Here is a 24642-nt window from a genome sequence, read left to right on the forward strand (position 1 = left end):
CTAAAGCTGGGAAGAGCACAGGCACAGGGCAGGTCTAGGGCAGCCTCCTGGGCAGGAGCAGGGGGGGCCCTTCCCTGAAGGCCATGGGGCCTCTCAAGGGACTGAGTTGGACTGTGGTGGCATTTGCTTACCCAAGGCTATAAAACCATTAAAAAAGAAAAAAGCAAGCAAGGCAAGTATTTTTCTTGTCTTCTTGTTAACTGGCCAGATTCCAGGTTACATGGGAAGGAGAACACTTTCCCTGACAGTGAATCCCAGAGGTCCTTACCAACCAAGCTGCCCCACTGCCCAGAGAATCCTTTCCTCTGGGGAGGAGCCAGGAAATGAGACATGTGAGGGGCAGGGCAGGCTGACCACTCACGTGGGAGAGCCCTGGGAGGATGCTGGGACACTGCCCGGTGCCACGCCCTATCCACTCGAGAGGGGCTCAAGGGAGGAGCTCACCCAAGGGCTTGGAGGGTGGGGAGGCGGGCAGTGAGCCGGCAGGAGAGCGGCCCCACAGGCCAGACCTGCTCACCCCAAGGACGGCAACTACCTCGTGCATGTGCAGGTGTTGAGGAAAAAGAGGCAACTCGTAGAGACATCGATTTTGAGCCTAGTATGGGTTTAAGACTTAGATTTAGCTAGACAATTCTAGAAACTCCAACATTCTAAATAAATTCATCTTTCAAATGTTCTTTATTTATTCTTCATCTTCCTTCCTGTTATTCAATCTCTCAGTCACTCTGTGCCCATAAACTATTTTCCCTCCTGCAGATAGAAAACTCCCCCTCTCTCCACTCATTCTTATGGACTGGATGTTCCACAAACCACCCGCTCTCTCTTCAAAACTATTGCTTAAAATTATAAACTGCAAGTAAGAAGGGCTAGAATTCCTTGCAAGGCTTCACAGCCTATACTTTATAGAACTTTACCGCTTATAAAGCCTTGTCCGACATGTACTTTATCCACCTAATTAAGACCGGGAATTCTTTTAAAAGACTGCTTCAGAGGGGCGGAAGATGGCGGCGTGAGTAGAGCAGCGGAAATCTCCTCCCAAAACAACATATATCTATGAAAATATAACAAAGACAACCCTTCCTGGAATAAAAACCAGAGGACACAGGACAATATCCAGACCACATCCGCACCTGAGAGAACTCAGCGCCTCGCGAAGGGGGTAAGATACAAGCCCCGGCCCCGCGGGAGCCGAGCGCCCCTCCCCCCAGCTCCTGGCGGGAGAAGAGCAGGCAGAGCGGGAGGAAGACGGAGCCCAGGACTGCCGAACACCCAGCCCCAGCCATCCGGGCCAGAGTGCAGGGCCCTCGATACTGGGAAAACAGGGCAGCAAGAACAGTGAGCAGGCACTGGAGGCTGGGCGACAGAGGACATAAGAAAAGCGCACGACCATTTTTTTTTGCTTTTTTGCTGTTTTGTTTTGGCGAGCGCTTTTTGGAAGTCTTAAAGGGATAGGGACCCCAATACTAGGGAAACAGGGCAGAAAGACCGGTGAGCAGAGGCCTGAGGCTGGCACAGGAGAATAAAGAAAAACGAACGACCACCTTTTTTTTTTTTTTTTTTTAAATAAAAATTTTTTTTTCTTTTTTTTTTGGTGGGCGTTGTTTTGTTTTGGCGGGTGCTTTTTGGAAGTCTTAAAGGGGCAGGGCGGGTCACTTAATCCAGAGGTAGGGAATCCGGGATCTCTGGGCACCCTAACCCCTGGGCTGCAGGGAGCAGGGAGGCCCCTTACGGAGATAAATAGCCTCCCAGCAGCTCCTGCTCCAACGCGACTCCACCACTTTGGAGTAGCTGCCCGAGCCAGGCCACGCCCACAGCAACAGCGGAGATTAACTCCATAGCAGCCGGGCAGGAAGCAGAAGCCCTGTCTGCGCGCAGCTGCGCAGCACAAGCCACTAGAGGGCGCTGTTCTCCCAGGAGAGGAGGGCCACAAACCAACAAGAAAGGAAGTCCTTCCAGCCGTCACTCGTCCCAGCTCTGCAAACTATTCCTATCACCATGAAAAGGCAAAACTACAGGCAGACAAAGATCACAGAGACAACACCAGAGAAGGAGACAGACCTAACCAGTCTCCCTGAAAAAGAATTCAAAATAAGAATCATAAACATGCTGACAGAGATGCAGAGAAATACGCAAGAGAAATGGGATGAAGTCCGGAAGGAGATCACAGATGCCAGAAAGGAGATCGCAGAAATGAAACAAACACTGGAAGGGTTTATAAGCAGAATGGATAGAATGCAAGAGGCCATTGATGGAATTGAAATCAGAGAACAGGAACGCATAGAAGCTGACATAGAGAGAGAGACAAAAGGATCTCCAGGAATGAAACAATATTAAGAGAACTGTGTGACCAATCCAAAAGGAACAATATCCGTATTATAGGGGTCCCAGAAGAAGAAGAGAGAGGAAAAGAGATGGAAAGTATCTTAGAAGAAATAATTGCTGAAAACTTCCCCACACTGGGGGAGGAAGTAATCGAACAGACCACGGAAATACACAGAACCCCCAACAGAAAGGATCCAAGAAGTGCAACACCAAGACACATAATAATTAAAATGGCAAAGATCAAGGACAAGGAAAGAGTGTTAAAGGCAGCTAGAGAGAAAAAGGTCACCTATAAAGGGAAACCCATCAGGCTAACGTCAGATTTCTCAACAGAAACCCTACAGGCCAGAAGAGAATGGCATGATATATTTAATACAATGAAACAGAAGGGCCTTGAACCAAGGATACTGTATCCAGCACGACTATCATTCAAATATGAGGGTGGGATTAAACAATTCCCAGACAAACAAAAGCTGAGGGAATTTGCTTTCCACAAACCACCTCTACAGGACATCTTACAGGGACTGCTCTAGATGGGAGCACTCCTAGAAAGAGCACAGCACAAAACACCCAACATATGAAGAATCAAGGAGGAGGAACAAGAAGGGAGAGAAGAAAAGAATCTCCAGATAGTGTATATAACAGCTCAATAAGCGAGCTAAGTTAGGCAGTAAGATACTAAAGAGGCTAACCTTGAACCTTTGGTAACCACGAATTTAAAGCCTGCAATGGCAATAAGTACATATCTTTCAATAGTCACCCTAAATGTTAATGGGTTGAATGCACCAATCAAAAGACACAGAGTAACAGAATGGATAAAAAAGCAAGACCCATCTATATGCTGCTTACAAGAAACTCACCTCAAACCCAAAGACATGTACAGACTAAAAGTCAAGGGATGGAAAAACATATTTCAAGCAAACAACAGTGAGAAGAAAGCAGGGGTTGCAGTACTAATATCAGACAAAATAGACTTCAAAACAAAGAAAGTAACAAGAGATAAAGAAGGACACTACATAATGATAAAGGGCTCAGTCAAACAAGAGGATATAACCATTCTAAATATATATGCACCCAACACAGGAGCACCAGCATATGTGAAACAAATACTAACAGAACTAAAGGGGGATATAGACTGCAATGCATTCATTCTAGGAGACTTCAACACACCACTCACCCCAAAGGATAGATCCACTGGGCAGAAAATAAGTAAGGACACGGAAGCACTGAACAACACACTAAAACAGATGGACCTAATAGACATCTATAGAACTCAACATCCAAAAGCAGCGGGATATACATTCTTCTCAAGTGCACATGGAACATTCTCCAGAATAGACCACATACTAGGCCACAAAAAGAGCCTCAGAAAATTCCAAAAGATTCAAATCCTACCAACCAACTTTTCAGACCACAAAGGCATAAAACTAGAAATAAACTGTACAAAGAAAGCAAAGAGGCTCACAAACATATGGAGGCTTAACAACACGCTCCTAAATAATCAATGGATCAATGACCAAATCAAAATGGAGATCAAGCAATATATGGAAACAAATGACAACAACAACACTAAGCCCCAACTTCTGTGGGACACAGCAAAAGCAGTCTTAAGAGGAAAGTATATAGCAATCCAAGCATATTTAAAAAAGGAAGAGCAATCCCAAATGAATGGTCTAATGTCACAATTATCGAAATTGGAAAAAGAAGAACAGATGAGGCCTAAGGTCAGCAGAAGGAGGGACATAATAAAGATCAGAGAAGAAATAAATAAAATTGAGAAGAATAAAACAATAGCAAAAATCAATGAAACCAAGAGATGGTTCTTCGAGAAAATAAACAAAATAGATAAGCCTCTAGCCAGACTTATTAAGAAGAAAAGAGAGTCAACACAAATCAACAGTATCAGAAACGAGAAAGGAAAAATCACGACAGACCCCACGGAAATGCAAAGAATTATTGGAGAATACTATGAAAACCTATATGCTAACAAGCTGGGAAACCTAGGAGAAATGGACAACTTCCTAGAAAAATATAACCTTCCAAGATTGACCCAGGAAGAAACAGAAAATCTAAACAGACCAATTACCAGCAACGAAATTGAAGCGGTAATCCAAAAACTACCAAAGAACAAAACCCCCGGGCCAGATGGATTTACCTCGGAATTTTATCAGACATACAGGGAAGACATAATACCCATTCTCCTTAAACTTTTCCAAAAAATAGAGGAGGAGGGGATACTCCCAAACTCATTCTATGAAGCTAACATCACCCTAATACCAAAACCAGGCAAAGACCCCACCAAAAAAGAAAACTACAGACCAATATCCCTGATGAACGTAGATGCAAAAATACTCAACAAAATATTAGCAAACCGAATTCAAAAATACATCAAAAGGATCATACACCATGACCAAGTGGGATTCATCCCAGGGATGCAAGGATGGTACAACATTCGAAAGTCCATCAACATCATCCACCACATCAACAAAAAGAAAGACAAAAACCACATGATCATCTCCATAGATGCTGAAAAAGCATTTGACAAAGTTCAACATCCATTCATGATAAAAACTCTCAGCAAAATGGGAATAGAGGGCAAGTACCTCAACATAATAAAGGCCATCTATGATAAACCCACAGCCAACATTATATTGAACAGCGAGAAGCTGAAAGCATTTCCGCTGAGATCGGGAACTAGACAGGGATGCCCACTCTCTCCACTGTTATTTAACATAGTACTGGAGGTCCTAGCCACAGCAATCAGACAAAATAAAGAAATACAAGGAATCCAGATTGGTAAAGAAGAAGTTAAACTGTCACTATTTGCAGATGACATGATACTGTACATAAAAAACCCTAAAGACTCAACCCCAAAACTACTAGAACTGATATCGGAATACAGCAAAGTTGCAGGATACAAAATCAACACACAGAAATCTGTGGCTTTCCTATATACTAAGAATGAACCAACAGAAAGAGAAATCAGGAAAACAACTCCATTCACAATTGCATCCAAAAAAATAAAATACCTAGGAATAAACCTAACCAAAGAAGTGAAAGACTTATACTCTGAAAACTGCAAGTCACTCTTAAGAGAAATTAAAGGGGACACTAACAGATGGAAACTCATCCCATGCTCGTGGCTAGGAAGAATTAATATCGTTAAAATGGCCATCCTGCCCAAAGCAATATACAGATTTGATGCAATCCCTATGAAACTACCAGCAACATTCTTCAATGAACTGGAACAAATAATTCAAAAATTCATATGGAAACACCAAAGACCCCGAATAGCCAAAGCAATCCTGAGAAAGAAGAATAAAGTAGGGGGGATCTCACTCCCCAACTTCAAGCTCTACTATAAAGCCATAGTAATCAAGACAATTTGGTACTGGCACAAGAGCAGAGCCACAGACCAATGGAACAGAATAGAGAATCCAGACATTAACCCAGACATATATGGTCAATTAATATTTGATAAAGGAGCCATGGACATACAATGGCGAAATGACAGTCTCTTCAACAGGTGGTGCTGGCAAAACTGGACAGCTACATGTAGGAGAATGAAACTGGACCATTGTCTAACCCCATATACAAAAGTAAACTCAAAATGGATCAAAGACCTGAATGTAAGCCATGAAACCATTAAACTCTTGGAAGAAAACATAGGCGAAAACCTCTTAGACATAAACATGAGTGACCTCTTCTTGAACATATCTCCCCGGGCAAGGAAAACAACAGCAAAAATGAGTAAGTGGGACTATATTAAGCTGAAAAGCTTCTGTACAGCAAAAGACACCATCAATAGAACAAGAAGGATCCCTACAGTATGGGAGAATATATTTGAAAATGACACATCCGATAAAGGCTTGACGTCCAGAATATATAAGGAGCTCACACGCCTCAACAAACAAAAAACAAATAACCCAATTAAAAAATGGGCAGAGGAACTGAACAGACAGTTCTCCAAAAAAGAAATACAGATGGCCAACAGACACATGAAAAGATGCTCCACATCGCTAATTATCAGATAAATGCAAATTAAAACTACAATGAGGTATCACCTCACACCAGTAAGGATGGCTGCCATCCAAAAGACAAACAACAACAAATGTTGGCGAGGCTGTGGAGAAAGGGGAACCCTCCTACACTGCTGGTGGGAATGTAAGTTAGTTCAACCATTGTGGAAAGCAGTATGGAGGTATATCAAAATGCTCAAAACAGACTTACCATTTGACCCAGGAATTCCACTCCTAGGAATTTACCCTAAGAACGCAGCAATCAAGTTTGAGAAAGACAGATGCACCCCTATGTTTATTGCAGCACTATTTACAATAGCCAAGAATTGGAAGCAACCTAAATGTCCATCAATAGATGAATGGATAAAGAAGATGTGGTACATATACACAATGGAATACTACTCAGCCATAAGAAAAGGGCAAATCCAATCATTTGCAGCAACATGGATGGAGCTGGAGGGTATTATGCTCAGTGAAACAAGCCAAGCGGAGAAAGAGAAATACCAAATGATTTCACTTATCTGTGGAATATAAGAACAAAGGAAAAACTGAAGGAACAAAACAGCACCAGAATCACAGAACTCAAGAATGGACTAACAGGTACCAAAGGGAAAGGGACTGGGGAGGATGGGTGGGTAGGGAGGGATAAGGGGGGGAGAAGTAGGGGGGTATTAAGATTAACATGCATGGGGGGGTAGGAGAAAAGGGAGGGCTGTACAACACAGAGAAGGCAAGTAGTGATTCTACAACATTTTGCTATGCTGATGGACAGTGACTGTAAAGGGGTTTATAGGGGAGACCTGGTATAGGGGAGAGCCTAGTAAACATAATATTCGTCATGTAAGTGTAGATTAGTGATACCAAAAACAAAGCAAAAAAAAAAAAGGGGGGGGGGCAGTTCCTGTGTGGTAACCTCCAACGAGTTCTACACAAGGGTATAAAGGGCATATAAAAGTGTAGGCAAAGGGTCTGTTTGTGTTTATACAGAGGATCAAAGCCTAATTGGGCTACCCCGAAAATGAACTAAGATACGATATGAAAAAGAACTTCCAACATCTGCACTCTCTGGAAGACTCATGCCAGAAGATGATCATCAAAAAACCCCAACAAAGATCCACGCACTGCTACAGCTGTAGATGCACTCATCCCACCAGCTCCTGGACTTGCCATGGGAATGAAGGAGATATCTAAGCTGGCCTGTGAATACAGTAAAACAACAAATTGGACTGGATCTATACTGTTGGAACTCAACCAAGAATTTGGAGAAGTGCAAATTGTAGTGCTCCAAACTCTTACAACTACAGACTATTTACTGTTAAAAGAACATATGGCATGTGAACAGTCCCCAGGAATGGGTTGTTTTAATTTGTCTGATTTCTCTCAGACTGTTCAAGTTCAGTTGGACAATATCCACCATATCATAGATAAGTTTTCACAAATGCCTAAGGTGCCTTAATGGTTTTCTTGGTTTCACTGGAGATGGCTGGTAATTACAGATATGCTTTGGTTATGTAACTATACTCCTATTATGTTAATGTGTGTGCGCAATTTAAGTAGTAGCTTAAAACCTATATATGCTGAAGTTACTCTACAAGAAGATTTGTCAAAGAAATAATCAATCTTCCCATGTTTTCTTCCACCTGCTACTTCTATAGCTTTTCTTCTTCCTTCCTAATTACAACCCTTAAATAGAATTCGTGCCTCATATCAAATTTACCGAGTATCATAATTCTTCCAAGTGGTAAAGATACCTCAAGACAAATGCTGGGCATAGAAGCCACAGGGCATAAATATGCAAAGAAGTAAAAAGCTAACCTTTTCAAACAATAAGGCTTCCCTCTCACTTACCAACTTCACATTTCCCTGTATGGCCCCGGAAGATGACTGGTTAGCCAGAGACGGGTAAGATTCCTCAAGGGAGGAACAACCTAAGACAGGCACAGTCGCAGAGGGGCCATCAGGTGAGAAATTGGGGATCAACAGAGGTGAGGCTTAGAACCTCACCCCCCCTGTTCTGAGAGAAATCTTCTGCATATGTGGATGTTTTATTGCCCTGGTCTAGCTTGGATTAACACATAGTCTACAGGCACACACCTGATCATCTACATTTGCTCTCTTACAACACTAAACTATGTTTTCTACCTTTATCTTGTATCTACCTACCACTTCAGCATTTTATTAAAAATAATAATAATAGAGAAATGTGGTATCCACATATAAATCAAGTATAAAAACCAAATGAGTATTCATATTTGAACTGTTTATAGTTCATAATGCATGAGCAAAACCGAAAGTTTCTGTGATGACTGCCCTTGTACTGTTCACTATGTAACTTATTCATTATGTAAGAATTTGTTCTACATGTAAGAACTTGTTTGTTATGCCTCAGAAGATTGGAGACTGACGAAAATTAGGCTTGGGGTGGATTAATGATTGTGCATTGAGCACTGACTCCCCTATACAGAATTTTATTGTCGTTAACAACCATTTGATCAATAAATATGAGAGATGCCCTCACAAAAAAAAAAAAAAAAAAAAGGACAGACTTCCAATGGTAAAATAAATAAGTAACCGGGATGTAATGTATAGCATAAGGAATATAGTCAAGATATTGTAACAGCTTGGTAGGGTGATAGCTGGAACCTAGAATTATGTATATAAATGTTCTACCACTGTGTTGTACACTTGAAACTAATGTAATGTAATACTGTGCGTCAACTACCCTTCAATAAAAAAAAAAAATTATTATTTAAAAAAAAAAAAAAAAAGACTGCTTCAAAGAATGGAAATTACTTGTCCAAGGTGATGGGGGAAAATGGTGGCACTAAGACTCATGCCTGGGTCTCTGACTCTGCTCTCAGGGGTCTTTTCAAGCACAGGGCCTGCAGGGCACCCAAGAGAGTAGGCATGCAATAAAAATCGGCAGGGTAAACGGGCAGAGACCAAACCAAATGTGAATCCTGGCTCCAGCAAGCCCCACTTGTGTGACCTGGGTCAAAGTACTTTACCCCCACTAGAGCCTCAGTTTCTCTGTCTGTCAAATGGAGCTATAGTAGAATCCATTCACACTGGATAAGAAGCTATTCATGATCAAATGAAACAATGGCTATACATCACCTAAAATAGTGCCTAGCACAAAATAAGTGCTCTAAATATGTTAGGGATGATTGTTAAAAACAACAGTTTAAGGTCTCCTGTTACTTAGCTTCCCCAAAATATGCTTTTGCAAACTTGTTTAAAAAAATTAAACCCCACACAGTAGTAAGGCAACAGGCCTGTCTGTTCCCACAGGGGGCAGGGGAAGGGAATGTTTTTGTGTGTGTAAATTGGGACCTTGTAAGTCACTCTGTATGGACACTGCTTGTAAACATTAGCTGGTGACACTTGTAATGAAATAAATCAGGATAAGGAATTCTAAAGGTCTTAAAAGAATGACCTTCTAGAGGTAGAAAACATAACCTACAGCAGAAAAGAAAGCAATGTTCTCACTGAAAAATTAAGGATCTCAGCAAAACAGTTTTTGAGAATCCCACAGCATCACCAGCAGACACAGGGAAATGCTACTTACCCCATCAGTCTGGTGTAGACCTCAAGAGGCTCCAAGGCAGGGAGGTGCAGTAAAGGGGGGGTCCCAGCCCTTACACAACTGCCAGAAAGCACTCATGAGGGTAAGACCCCTTCACTTGGAAACACTTGTCACTTCTGCCCCATCCTAAAAGCAACTGAGCTTAATACCACACTTGGCTACGATGAATGCACTTAGAACTGACGCTTTCGAGAAGAATCACAACACTGTCAAACTGAACTTGCCTAAGTTGATCCACTGCCAAGCAAACTGCCAAGGGCAGGGTCCACGTGGATTCAGAGCATGCCTAATTACACAGAACGGAGCGGTGGTCTCCTCCAACTCCTACCACTTGCTCTTTACAGAGGCAGTAACCAAAACCCAATGTGGAAAGTGAGTCCTTTGAGATCTCCAAGGAGTAACAGGGTCCTGAGGGCTTACACTGTGCCAGGTGCCGCTCTAACTCCACACAGGGGTTGCTCACTGGACCTCAGCATTGCCCCCGGGGCAGGCGCTGTTATTTCTCATTGACCAGTGGGGAGCCTCAAGCATAAGGAGGTCAAGTCTCTTGTCCCAGGTCCCACAACTAGCAAGTGATGGCTCTCAAGTTCAGGTTCCCTGGTCCAAGGTGCAGTTCTCAAGAGCTCCCAGGTTGAGTTGTGTTTGAGATGTTACCTTTACAAGGAATTCTAGTTTTTCAGGTGACAGTTCTCTATTTAAAGAGGGAAACTACTTGGAGAAGAAATTTACCATGGTTGGACCCCTTGGAAAGATTTGCTTGAATTATGTCTATCATTTTAGACCTCCTTAGAGGTGCTGGAAGCATGACTCCGTGCCACCTGGGACCTTGTCTGTCTGTTCTTCTCTGTAACCCAGCCTAACCACAGCGCTGGCGCACCGCAGGCTCCCGGAAAATATGCACCTTGAGTAACTGAATAAACTCACTGTGGGTGCACCGTTCAGGGCCTGGAACACTAGCTATCACTTTGAAGAGATGCATTACAATAAATGCCCAGCAGAGGTCAGAGTACAGTCCTTGGAGCTGAGTCAATGATTTCCTCAACAAAAAGGAGATAAAGGAAAGGGGCCAATATTTGCAGGGAACCTCACGTTTCTACCAGGCCTTGAGGCTTGGGGCCTCACATATGTGTTCCCTCTCAATCCTTATGATTCTTCCTCGGACCCGGTAGCATCGAATCCACAGTGTCGCCCCCTTACTGATTCCACTCACCTCAGATGAAATTTTTCCAACACTGCCTCTAATTACAAAAGATACCTCTTCTTCTCTCCTTCTGAAAGTTACCTCATCTCATGCAAACCTGTGCTGTATGAGACAGCTCCCATTCAAAACACAGGCAACTTAGAGGATTCATCACAAAAATCTGGTAATAAACTGTGAATTCCCCAAGGCATTTAAAAAGGAGTTAACTTCCCAGGACCACATCGAATGGGCACGGTGAGGTGCTCTGTAGTATAGCAGACACCTCATGTGGCAAAGGAGGGAATATGGACTCTCACTATTCATTCCCTCCAACTTCCTTAAGATGTCTAAGTGGTGTGAAACTAATACCCTATCTTCTAGAAAACGGCTCAGCATGATCTGGGCAGTGGATCTCCAGGAAGTTCTCATCAGCCTAATCAGGTCACCTCTACAAAAGACAGACACGTCTATGTTTTCTCTTGATCAGTATTTGGGGACTTTCTTGTAAAATCTGCTGACACAGTCAGGGAAAAGATAGCATACCTGTGAGCCAGGTACTTTGCTGCTAAAACAGGTCTTGGCCCAGGACATGGCAGCAAGCCACCAGTGACCATCCTCAGCCAATAAGGAGAGACACCCCACCAGCCAGAAGTTACTCAGACTAGTCCCTTGCTACTTTCTTGTCATGTTTTTTCTAGAAAGCCAGGTAACGAGAGCACCAGGTCACGCTCTTGGGAGCTCCTGGGGGCTACCTTGAGTATCAGGGAATATGGAATTGTCAACTCATAATCAACGCCAGCCAACGACTGTGCCTCGAACAGCTGCAGCAACTCTCCCCAGCACGGTGTCATGCTCACCGTGGCAGAACTGGCGTCTCTGACTTCCAGAACATCTGGCGCATTTAAGAAGTGAGAAGACATACTGATACCCCCATGTGTTTCTATGGGGCTTGCAGAATGGTTAGGAGAGAGATGTTAGTTCAAAAGGAAGGAAGGAAGGAAAGCAAGTATTATGAGGCCATTCCACAGAATTACAGATTATTTTTATAAGTATTTTCCGAGACAAATTCTTTACACATTTTTCAAACAAAACTCATAGTAATCTAATTTAATTCACAAAAGTGAAACAGAAGCTAGTCACCGAAAAACACTCAGATGAGTACATGCATTACAGAGCAGAGCACAGTTATCAGGAAATCAGAAACCTGGCAGCCGTTTTGCTCCCACCCGGAGGCATTTCACCGGTGTTGCTCTGGGACAACACTGACACTACGGCTGGGCTCCCGAGGGGGGAGCTCCGGAGGACAGGGCCCCTGGGCAGCAGGGCCACTGTTCTGTTCCGCTGAGTGTGCACAAAGACCAGCTCTGCTCTGAGGAGCCCTGCCGGAGGCTTTTTTAGCAAAGACAGCGAGATGGAGGTAGAGGGTGGTTAGTGGTTCTGAAACCAATTATTCCATTCCCCGGGAAATGAGAGTCTGGAGATCTAGACCCTCAGCTCCCCAGATGACGCTGCTGATTCGCACTTCCCCTGGTTTCCTGGTGAAGGCTGTTACTATCTAGCCCCTGAAATGCTTGGGCCAAGGCAGCAAGAGAAAGAGCTCTACTCCCCCTGCTGGTGGGACGGAGGGCGGCAGGTGACTCTGCGTCACTAACCTGCTGTAGAGGGTGGGGTTGGTGATGACGGGGATGTGAGAGGCGAGCTGGCCCCAGATCCTGCTAAGAGAAAACAGAGACGCATTTTACTGAAAAAGGAGGTAAAACTCAACCCATCTTGCCTGCACACTGCTTGAGCAGATTTTAAAGAGGGGAGACTGAACTTGAACTTCTGGTCCCAGCAGGGTCTGGATATAGGCTGTACCTTTCCATCAGCTGCTACTCCACTTTCCCAAGCACCTTGAGGGCACGGGGCTGTCTTGGAGCCCTTGGAACCCCAGCTGGCTGCATCTGGCACAGAGCCTTACGGGCAGGCAGGGCCTCAGGAAGGTCGGGAACCCTGAGCCAGGCTTTGCTTGTATAAACTTAGTGGCTGGACAGCATATCTGTCAGTTAAAGGTGCTCACTGAAGACATGCGTCACAGCCTAACGATGACAATGACCAGCCATGTCCATCCCATCAACCACGGAGAAAATGGACCTCCAACTCTCAAACTACTGCTGGCTGCCACAGCCTCCAGGCCCTCCTCCTCTAGCCACAGCCCCAAGGGGCCTGGGGCCTCCCTGCCTCACTTCCCTCCTGAGCCTCCCCCCCTTGCCTCTGCAGTGGTGTCCATATGACTTCTGGCCTCCTGAGGAGTCTGTGGTCTTCTCCCATCCCAACCCTCTCATCTCCAGCTCTGTCCACAGCACCTGTGCGCTCTGGTGGGGACTGGTCCAGCCTTCAGGCCTCTGCACCCTTCACCACTTCTCCTCGCGCCCCCAGTGGGCACCCTCCTCCCTGGCTTCCCTAGAATCCCTGAGATGGCATGAGCTGTGAACACCCTCAGTATCCCCACTTCTTCCCACTTTGAGTGCCTCTGCGTCTCCGCCTGCCCATCTGGCTCCTGCCTTCAGGAAAAGCGGGAGGGTCCCCCAGGCAGAGGCTGACCGCTAGGCTCCTGATGCTAACCCTTGGCCTTCTAGCCCCCAAACCCCTCTTGCTTTTGCGTCTCCAGCTTCTCTCTGCTAGGTCCCTCTCCTCCACCTGAAAGTAATCCCTCAGCATAAAAATCCTCCGCTTCCCTTGTCCTCCAGGGCTAAGCCGATGCTGCCCGGTTTAGGAGGAGCCCTCCCTTCCCCATGGGGAACTCTACTTCACAGACTCATAAGGGGGAAGAAGGGGAAGGCCTCAGGGACAGGCAATCCATCAGGGCTGACTTCCAAAGATAGAGGCAGCAAGGCCCAAACCCAGCAGGGCTGGGCGAGGGGCAGCTGGGAGTGACGGCGAGCACAGCGCTCTCTGTACCACCTGGCCCTTCTGCAATGATGCTTTCTGCCATGCCCACACACTACCGGGTCCTTTATACCATGCGGGAGGACACACCCGTCCACCACGTGGGGACTAGAGCAGAGGGCAGGATTTGGGGTCATCTGTTCATGCAGGCTCTACTGACAAACAGGAGGCCTTGCCCCGGGAGCAGGGCTGGCTCCTCTCCAGGGCTAATGCACGTCCTTGGTTGATCAGGTCTTGCCATCAGTGGGGAGGCTGAGTCACCCAACCTCCGCGGAGTCTTCCTGCACTTGGACTGTGAGCCCGTGAACGCTGCCGCTATCCTTCCTTAGGGACAGAGGGCTTCTGTTCTCTGTATCCACTAGCACACTGCCCCATCTCTGGCCACCAGAACCCAAGACCTGACCTTTGGGTCCTGGGCCAACCACAATCTATAATCAGTTACCTGAATTATTGGAGTTGCTGTATTTTGCAGAATGTTCTTCACTATTTTCAATAGCAGATCGTTTTGATTTCTTCAAAAACACATGCAAGGAGGGGGAAAAGCAAAGAATAAACACTCTGAAGCTGGGTGTTGGGACAGAAACATTTTCCAGGAACACAGTTAAACTAGCTACACGCAAGGTCGTACCTGGCCTCCTAACCTAATACAGTGAAGAAGCCACAGCCAAAACCAAAGGGGGAAAGAAACCAAGAATGCTGAGTTTACTGTCTCAGGCCAGTCATTCCCCCCAGTACATTAGGCCATAATCAGCCCCACTAGCCAAGAAACGCTATGGCCCATTTCTCTGCTCATATTATGTGGCTTTTTTAAAAGCTGCAAACCAGTCATGTGGAAATAGTTTTAGCTTTCAAGGAGATGTAGCACAAAATCTGCCATTAATGAAATGTGCACCATCTACCTACAATTTTCTTCACATGCAGTCAGGAATTCAGAGAGAATTCAGAGAGACACCAGGCTTACCTTTCGAGCTAAAATCTTTCTCTTTTTTCTTTCTTCTTCAGATCCATGGTGAGACTGAGCTTTTGTCAGTCTTCGATGCTGGTGAATCTTTAAGAGACCACAATCCACCATAAATGTAAGTGTATCCTACCCACTAATGAAAATCTCTAACATGTTTTGCCCAATCAAACTATTTGGATGAAAAATCTTTCCTTGTTCAGCCTGTCTGCCTCCAAGCTGGGGTCTGGGTGTCTGGGAGAAGAGAATGCCAGAGGATGAAGACCTCCGTTGCTTCCCCCGGTTCCTTCCTGCCTTTCTCTCTTTTACAGAGTCACGTGAGGTCCCCTGTGCCTTTAGACATGGCTCGGGTGCGCCCCCCTGCCTCCTCCACCAGCCTGCCCCTTGGTGGACATGCTTGCTTCCCCCATAGGCTGAGCATCTTCAGGACAGGACTGTGAAGTGTTCAGCTGTCTTATGGCGTCAAGCCTGGAGCCTGGTTCAGAGCAGACATGCAAGAAATGTTTATGGAATGAGCAATCAGTCAAAAGTAAACTACTGTGAATACCACGATGGGGGTGGGAGCACCAAAGGATAAGAAGGTGATGGGGAATTATTAGCAATTTACCTGTTTCTGTTCTTCAACTAATCTCTTCTCTATACATTCTTTGGCAATTCTCAGTGCCTCTTTTAACTTTGTGGGGATCTGCAGGGGAGAGAAAGCACATAACCTATTGAGTAAAATGGCTGGAGAGTCTCTCAAGTCCTGGTTTTAACAAAGGGGCAGCTCGTTATCATAAAAGAGGAGATCTGAAATAAAATCAGGTACAAGCGATCCACTTGAATCCTATCCTGGCCACTTTTGGTACAACAACATGCTCGCCTCACTCACATTTTTTAGCAATGAATATATAAAACTAAAAAATAAACATAATATATGCTGAAAGTAATTCAAGGAATGTTCAGTGGATCCCAAATTGTCAAAACAACCTTGAAAAAGATCAGAATTGGAAGCAATCACATTTCTTGATCTCAAAACATATTACAGAGCTACAGAAATCAAAACAGTGTCATACTGGCATAGAGACAGACACATAAACTAATAGGACAGAATAGAAAACCTAGAAATAAGTCCTGCATACGGGCAAATGATATTTGACAAGCGTGCCAAAAGTACACAGGGAAAAGACACTTTCTTTAATAAACGGTGCTGGGAAAACTGGAGACATCTACATATAAAAGAAAAAAGTTGGATGGGCCCTTATCTTACAACAAATACAAAAATTAACTCAAAATTGGATTGAAGGCCTAAAACTATAAAACTCCTAGAAAAAACACAGGGGAAAAGCCTCATGATATTGGATTTTGCAATGATTTCTTGGGTAGGACACCAAAAGCATAGGTAACAAAAACAAAAATAGACAAATGGAACTACACCAGGCTTAAAACTTCTGCACACGAAAGGAAACAATCAATAGAATAAGAAGGCAACCTACAGAATGGGAGAAAATAACTGGAAATCATATATTTATAAGGGATTAATACCTGGAATATATAAAGAACTCCTACAGCTCAACAACAAAAAACAAGGAACCTAATTAAAAAGTAGACTTGTCACAGAAAATGGATTATACCACAATAAAGCTGCAAAAAAATGAGAATCAGAAAATTACAGGGAAAAAATGGGCAAAGGACCTGAATAGACATTTCTCCAGAGAAGATACACAAATGGCCACCAAGCCTATGAAAGGCTGCTTAACATTCTCTAATCATTAGAGAAATGTACATCAAAACCACAATGAGATATTGCCTCACACACATTAGGATGGTCACTATTGAAAAATCAGAAAATATCAAGTGTTGGTGAGGATGTGGAAAACTTGGAACCCTAGTACACTGATGGTGGAAATGTAAAATGGTGCAAGAGCTATGGAAAATACTGTGGAAGCACCTTACAAAATTAAAAAGAGGTAAGATATCATGCAGTAATCCCAATTCTGGGCATATAGCCAAAAGAACTGAAAGCAGGATCTCAAAGGGGTGTTGTACACCACACACTCATTGCAGCATTATTTATAATAGTTAAGAGGTAGAAGCTCAAATGGCCACTGAGAGATGAATGAGGGGTAAACAATATGTCATAGATACATACAGTGGAATATTATTCGGCCTTAAAAAAGGAAATCCTGTCACTTGCCATAACATTGATGGACCTTGCAGACATTATACTGAGCAAAATAAGCCAGGCACCAAAGGACAAACATTATGTGAGATTCCACTTATATGAGATACCTAGAGTAATCAAAATCATAGAAGCAGAAAGTAGAACTGTGTTTGCCAAAGGCTGGGGGATGGGAAAATGGGGAGTTGTTCACTGAGTCTAGAGTTTTAGCCTACAATGAAAAAGTTCAAGATCTGTTAAACAACAGTGTGAATACAGGGAACATCACTGAATTTGTACACTTTAAAATGGTCAAGAGAATAAACTTTGTATCTTTTTATCATAATTAAAAACAAAAAATATACAAAGCTGATGCAACACACACACAAATTCAAGCAATTATATAGTATTTTATAACTGTGGAGGGATTTTTCTCTGTGCAAGATTTATGTTCTGAATTTTACAAGATTGAAGCTTTTTCCTGCTGGAAGTTACTCTTAACAATAGCCGGGCGTGTTTCTGAGCCTGTCATTTCTTAATTTATTAGTTTTTCAAACCATGAGAAGCTCAGGCCTGGAAAACAGACATCCAGATCATGTTGAACTTTTTGTCTGTTTTTTTATTCTTTTAAAAATTTAAATTTAAGAGGAGGGGCGGAAGATGGCGGCGTGAGTAGAGCAGCGGAAATCTCCTCCCAAAACAACATATATCTATGAAAATATAACAAAGACAACCCTTCCTAGAATAAAGACCAGAGGACACAGGACAATATCCAGACCACATCCACACCTGAGAGAACCCAGCGCCTCGCGAAGGGGGTAAGATACAAGCCCCGGCCCCGCGGGAGCCGAGCGCCCCTCCCCCCAGCTCCCGGCGGGAGAAGAGCAGGCAGAGCGGGAGGAAGACGGAGCCCAGGACTGCCGAGCACCCAGCCCCAGCCATCCGGGCCAGAGTGCAGGGCGCTCAATACTAGGAAAAAAGGGCAGCAAGAACAGTGAGCAGGCACTGGAGGCTGGGCGACAGAGGACATAAGAAAAGCGCGCGACCATTTTTTTTTGCTTTTTTGCTGTTTTGTTTTGGCGAGCGCTTTTTGGAAGTCTTAAAGGGATAGGGACCCCAATACTAGGGAAACAGGGCAGAAAGACCGGTGAGCAGAGGCCTGAGGCTGGCACCGGAGAATAAAGAAAAACGAACGACCACCTTTTTTTTTTTTTTTTTTTAAATAAAAATTTTTTTTTCTTTTTTTTTTGGTGGGCGTTGTTTTGTTTCGGCGGGTGCTTTTTGGAAGTCTTAAAGGGGCAGGGCGGGTCACTTAATCCAGAGGTAGGGAATCCGGGATCTCTGGGCACCCTAACCCCTGGGCTGCAGGGAGCAGGGAGGCCCCTTACGGAGATAAATAGCCTCCCAGCAGCTCCTGCTCCAACGCGACTCCACCATTTTGGAGCAGCTGCCCGAGCCAGGCCACGCCCACAGCAACAGCGGAGATTAACTCCATGGCAGCCGGGCAGGAAGCAGAAGCCCTGTCTGTGCGCAGCTGCGCAGCACAAGCCACTAGAGGCCGCTGTTCTCCCAGGAGAGGAGGGCCACAAACCAACAAGAAAGGAAGTCCTTCCAGCCGTCACTCGTCCCAGTTCTGCAGACTATTCCTATCACCATGAAAAGGCAAAGCTACAGGCAGACAAAGATCACAGAGACAACACCAGAGAAGGAGACAGACCTAACCAGTCTTCCTGACAAAGAATTCAAAATAAGAATCATAAACATGCTGACAGAGATGCAGAGAAACACGCAAGAAAAATGGGATGAAGTCCGGAAAGAGATCACAGATGCCAGAAAGGAGATCGCAGAAATGAAACAAACTCTGGAAGGGTTTATAAGCAGAATGGATAGAATGCAAGAGGCCATTGATGGAATTGAAATCAGAGAACAGGAACGCATAGAAGCTGACATAGAGAGAGACAAAAGGATCTCCAGGAATGAAACAATATTAAGAGAACTGTGTGACCAATCTAAAAGGAGCAATATCCGTATTATAGGGGTCCCAGAAGAAGAAGAGAGAGGCAAAGAGATGGAAAGTATCTTAGAAGAAATAATTGCTGAAAACTTCCCCACACTGGGGGAGGAAGTAATCGAACAGACCACGGAAATACACAGAACCCCCAACAGAAAGGATCCAAGAAGGGCAACACCAAGACACATAATAATTAAAATGGCAAAGATCAAGGACAAGGAAAGAGTGTTAAAGGCAGCTAGAGAGAAAAAGGTCACCTATAAAGGGAAACCCATCAGGCTAACGTCAGATTTCTCAACAGAAACCCTACAGGCCAGAAGAGAATGGCATGATATATTTAATACAATGAAACAGAAGGGCCTTGAACCAAGGATACTGTATCCAGCACGACTATCATTCAAATATGACGGTGGGATTAAACAATTCCCAGACAAACAAAAGCTGAGGGAATTTGCTTTCCACAAACCACCTCTACAGGACATCTTACAGGGACTGCTCTAGATGGGAGCACTCCTAGAAAGAGCACAGCACAAAACACCCAACATATGAAGAATCGAGGAGGAGGAACAAGAAGGGAGAGAAGAAAAGAATCTCCAGACAGTGTATATAACAGCTCAATAAGCGAGCTAAGTTAGGCAGTAAGATACTAAAGAGGCTAACCTTGAACCTTTGGTAACCACGAATTTAAAGCCTGCAATGGCAATAAGTACATATCTTTCAATAGTCACCCTAAATGTTAATGGGTTGAATGCACCAATCAAAAGACACAGAGTAACAGAATGGATAAAAAAGCAAGACCCATCTATATGCTGCTTACAAGAAACTCACCTCAAACCCAAAGACATGTACAGACTAAAAGTCAAGGGATGGAAAAACATATTTCAAGCAAACAACAGTGAGAAGAAAGCAGGGGTTGCAGTACTAATATCAGACAAAATAGACTTCAAAACAAAGAAAGTAACAAGAGATAAAGAAGGACACTACATAATGATAAAGGGCTCAGTCAAACAAGAGGATATAACCATTCTAAATATATATGCACCCAACACAGGAGCACCAGCATATGTGAAACAAATACTAACAGAACTAAAGGGGGATATAGACTGCAATGCATTCATTCTAGGAGACTTCAACACACCACTCACCCCAAAGGATAGATCCACTGGGCAGAAAATAAGTAAGGACACGGAAGCACTGAACAACACAGTAGAGCAGATGGACCTAATAGACATCTATAGAACTCTACATCCAAAAGCAGCGGGATATACATTCTTCTCAAGTGCACATGGAACATTCTCCAGAATAGACCACATACTAGGCCACAAAAAGAGCCTCAGAAAATTCCAAAAGATTGAAATCCTACCAACCAACTTTTCAGACCACAAAGGCATAAAACTAGAAATAAACTGTACAAAGAAAGCAAAGAGGCTCACGAACACATGGAGGCTTAACAACACGCTCCTAAATAATCAATGGATCAATGACCAAATCAAAATGGAGATCCAGCAATATATGGAAACAAATGACAACAACAACACTAAGCCCCAACTTCTGTGGGACACAACAAAAGCAGTCTTAAGAGGAAAGTATATAGCAATCCAAGCATATTTAAAAAAGGAAGAGCAATCCCAAATGAATGGTCTAATGTCACAATTATCGAAATTGGAAAAAGAAGAACAGATGAGGCCTAAGGTCAGCAGAAGGAGGGACATAATAAAGATCAGAGAAGAAATAAATAAAATTGAGAAGAATAAAACAATAGCAAAAATCAATGAAACCAAGAGCTGGTTCTTCGAGAAAATAAACAAAATAGATAAGCCTCTAGCCAGACTTATTAAGAAGAAAAGAGAGTCAACACAAATCAACAGTATCAGAAATGAGAAAGAAAAATCACGACGGACCCCACGGAAATGCAAAGAATTATTGGAGAATACTATGAAAACCTATATGCTAACAAGCTGGGAAACCTAGGAGAAATGGACAACTTCCTAGAAAAATATAACCTTCCAAGATTGACCCAGGAAGAAACAGAAAATCTAAACAGACCAATTACCAGCAACGAAATTGAAGAGGTAATCAAAAAACTACGAAAGAACAAAACCCCCGGGCCAGATGGATTTACCTCGGAATTTTATCAGACATACAGGGAAGACATAATACCCATTCTCCTTAAAGTTTTCCAAAAAATAGAGGAGGAGGGGATACTCCCAAACTCATTCTATGAAGCTAACATCACCCTAATACCAAAACCAGGCAAAGACCCCACCAAAAAAGAAAACTACAGACCAATATCCCTGATGAACGTAGATGCAAAAATACTCAACAAAATATTAGCAAACCGAATTCAAAAATACATCAAAAGGATCATACACCATGACCAAGTGGGATTCATCCCAGGGATGCAAGGATGGTACAACATTCGAAAGTCCATCAACATCATCCACCACATCAACAAAAAGAAAGACAAAAACCACATGATCATCTCCATAGATGCTGAAAAAGCATTTGACAAAGTTCAACATCCATTCATGTTAAAAACTCTCAGCAAAATGGGAATAGAGGGCAAGTACCTCAACATAATAAAGGCCATCTATGATAAACCCACAGCCAACATTATATTGAACAGCGAGAAGCTGAAAGCATTTCCTCTGAGATCGGGAACTAGACAGGGATGCCCACTCTCCCCACTGTTATTTAACATACTACTGGAGGTCCTAGCCACGGCAATCAGACAAAATAAAGAAATACAAGGAATCCAGATTGGTAAAGAAGAAGTTAAACTGTCACTATTTGCAGATGACATGATACTGTACATAAAAAACCCTAAAGACTCCACCCCAAAACTACTAGAACTGATATCGGAATACAGCAAAGTTGCAGGATACAAAATCAACACACAGAAATCTGTGGCTTTCCTATATACTAACAATGAACCAACAGAGAGAGAAATCAGGAAAACAACTCCATTCACAATTGCATCAAAAAAAATAAAATACCTAGGAATAAACCTAACCAAAGAAGTGAAAGACTTATACTCTGAAAACTACAAGTCACTCTTAAGAGAAATTAAAGGGGACACTAACAGATGGAAACTCATCCCATGCTCGTGGCTAGGAAGAATTAATATCGTTAAAATGGCCATCCTGCCCAAAGCAATATACAGATTTGATGCAATCCCTATGAAACTACCAGCAACATTCTTCAATGAACTGGAACAAATAATTCAAAAATTCATATGGAAACACAAAAGACCCCGAATAGCCAAAGCAATCCTGAGAAAGAAGAATAAAGTAGGGGGGATCTCACTCCCCAACTTCAAGCTCTACTATAAAGCCATAGTAATCAAGACAATTTGGTACTGGCACAAGAGCAGAGCCACAGACCAATGGAACAGAATAGAGAATCCAGACATTAACCCAGACATATATGGTCAATTAATATTTGATAAAGGAGCCATGGACATACAATGGCGAAATGACAGTCTCTTCAACAGGTGGTGCTGGCAAAACTGGACAGCTACATGTAGGAGAATGAAACTGGACCATTGTCTAACCCCATATACAAAAGTAAACTCAAAATGGATCAAAGACCTGAATGTAAGCCATGAAACCATTAAACTCTTGGAAGAAAACATAGGTGAAAACCTCTTAGACATAAACATGAGTGACCTCTTCTTGAACATATCTCCCCGGGCTAGGAAAACAACAGCAAAAATGAGTAAGTGGGACTATATTAAGCTGAAAAGCTTCTGTACAGCAAAAGACACCATCAATAGAACAAGAAGGATCCCTACAGTATGGGAGAATATATTTGAAAATGACACATCAGATAAAGGCTTGACGTCCAGAATATATAAGGAGCTCTCACGCCTCAACAAACAAAAAACAAATAACCCAATTCAAAAATGGGCAGAGGAACTGAACAGACAGTTCTCCAAAAAAGAAATACAGATGGCCAACAGACACATGAAAAGATGCTCCACATCGCTAATTATCAGAGAAATGCAAATTAAAACTACAATGAGGTATCACCTCACACCAGTAAGGATGGCTGCCATCCAAAAGACAAACAACAACAAATGTTGGCGAGGCTGTGGAGAAAGGGGAACCCTCCTACACTGCTGGTGGGAATGTAAGTTAGTTCAACCATTGTGGAAAGCAGTATGGAGGTACATCAAAATGCTCAAAACAGACTTACCATTTGACCCAGGAATTCCACTCCTAGGAATTTACCCTAAGAATGCAGCAATCAAGTTTGAGAAAGACAGATGCACCCCTATGTTTATTGCAGCACTATTTACAATAGCCAAGAATTGGAAGCAACCTAAATGTCCATCAATAGATGAATGGATAAAGAAGATGTGGTACATATACACAATGGAATACTACTCAGCTATAAGAAAAGGGCAAATCCAATCATTTGCAGCAACATGGATGGAGCTGGAGGGTATTATGCTCAGTGAAACAAGCCAAGCGGAGAAAGAGAAATACCAAATGATTTCACTTATCTGTGGAATATAAGAACAAAGGAAAAACTGAAGGAACAAAACAGCAGCAGAATCACAGAACTCAAGAATGGACTAACAGGTACCAAAGGGAAAGGGACTAGGGAGGATGGGTGGGTAGGGAGGGATAAGGGGGGGAGAAGTAGGGGGGTATTAAGATTAACATGCATGGGGGGGTAGGAGAAAAGGGAGGGCTGTACAACACAGAGAAGGCAAGTAGTGATTCTACAACATTTTGCTATGCTGATGGACAGTGACTGTAAAGGGGTTTATAGGGGAGACCTGGTATAGGGGAGAGCCTAGTAAACATAATATTCGTCATGTAAGTGTAGATTAGTGATAGCAAAAAAAAAAAAAAAAAAAAGGGCAGTTCCTGTGTGGTAACCTCCAACGAGTTCTACACAAGGGTATAAAGGGCATATAAAAGTGTAGGCAAAGGGTCTGTTTGTGTTTATACAGAGGATCAAAGCCTAATTGGGCTACCCCGAAAATGAACTAAGATACGATATGAAAAAGAACTTCCAACATCTGCACCCTCTGGAAGACTCATGCCAGAAGATGATCATCAAAAAACCCCAACAAAGATCCACGCACTGCTACAGGTGTAGATGCACTCATCCCACCAGTTCCTGGACCTGCCATGGGAATGAGGAAGGAGATATCGAAGCTGGCCTGTGCATACAGTAAAACAACAAAATTGGACTGGATCTATACTGTTGGAACTCAACCAAGAATTTGGAGAAGTGCAAATTGTAGCGCTCCAAAGTCTTACAACTACAAACTATTTATTGTTAAAAGAACATATGGCATGTGAACAGTCCCCAGGAATGGGTTGTTTTAATTTGTCTGATTTCTCTCAGACTGTTCAAGTTCATTTGGACAATATCCACCATATCATAGATAAGTTTTCACAAATGCCTAAGGTGCCTAACTGGTTTTCTTGGTTTCACTGCAGATGGCTGGTAATTACAGATATGCTTTGGTTATGTAACTA

General features: G+C 43.3%; 1 protein-coding gene across 12 annotated transcripts in view; it reads right to left on the reverse strand.

Moving 5' to 3' along the window:
* PXK (PX domain containing serine/threonine kinase like) overlaps positions 1-24642 on the reverse strand; it is a 78868-nt gene that overhangs the window by 5576 nt on the left and 48650 nt on the right. For 6 of the 12 annotated variants that reach the window (XM_036877933.2, XM_036877941.2, XM_036877943.2 and 3 more), the window contains 4 exons: positions 15601-15678; positions 14997-15083; positions 14478-14547; positions 12760-12822 (listed from right to left, as the gene is read on the reverse strand). In XM_036877933.2, the coding sequence (XP_036733828.2) occupies positions 12760-12822; positions 14478-14547; positions 14997-15083; positions 15601-15678 (298 nt within the window). Of the gene's footprint in view, positions 1-9105; positions 12000-12759; positions 12823-14477; positions 14548-14996; positions 15084-15600; positions 15679-24642 lie in introns of those variants that run through there. The other 6 variants (XM_036877934.2, XM_036877945.2, XM_036877938.2 and 3 more) reach the window with 3 other exon arrangements.

Source organism: Manis pentadactyla, chromosome 1 (assembly GCF_030020395.1).
Source record: "Manis pentadactyla isolate mManPen7 chromosome 1, mManPen7.hap1, whole genome shotgun sequence".
NCBI lineage: Eukaryota > Metazoa > Chordata > Mammalia > Pholidota > Manidae > Manis > Manis pentadactyla.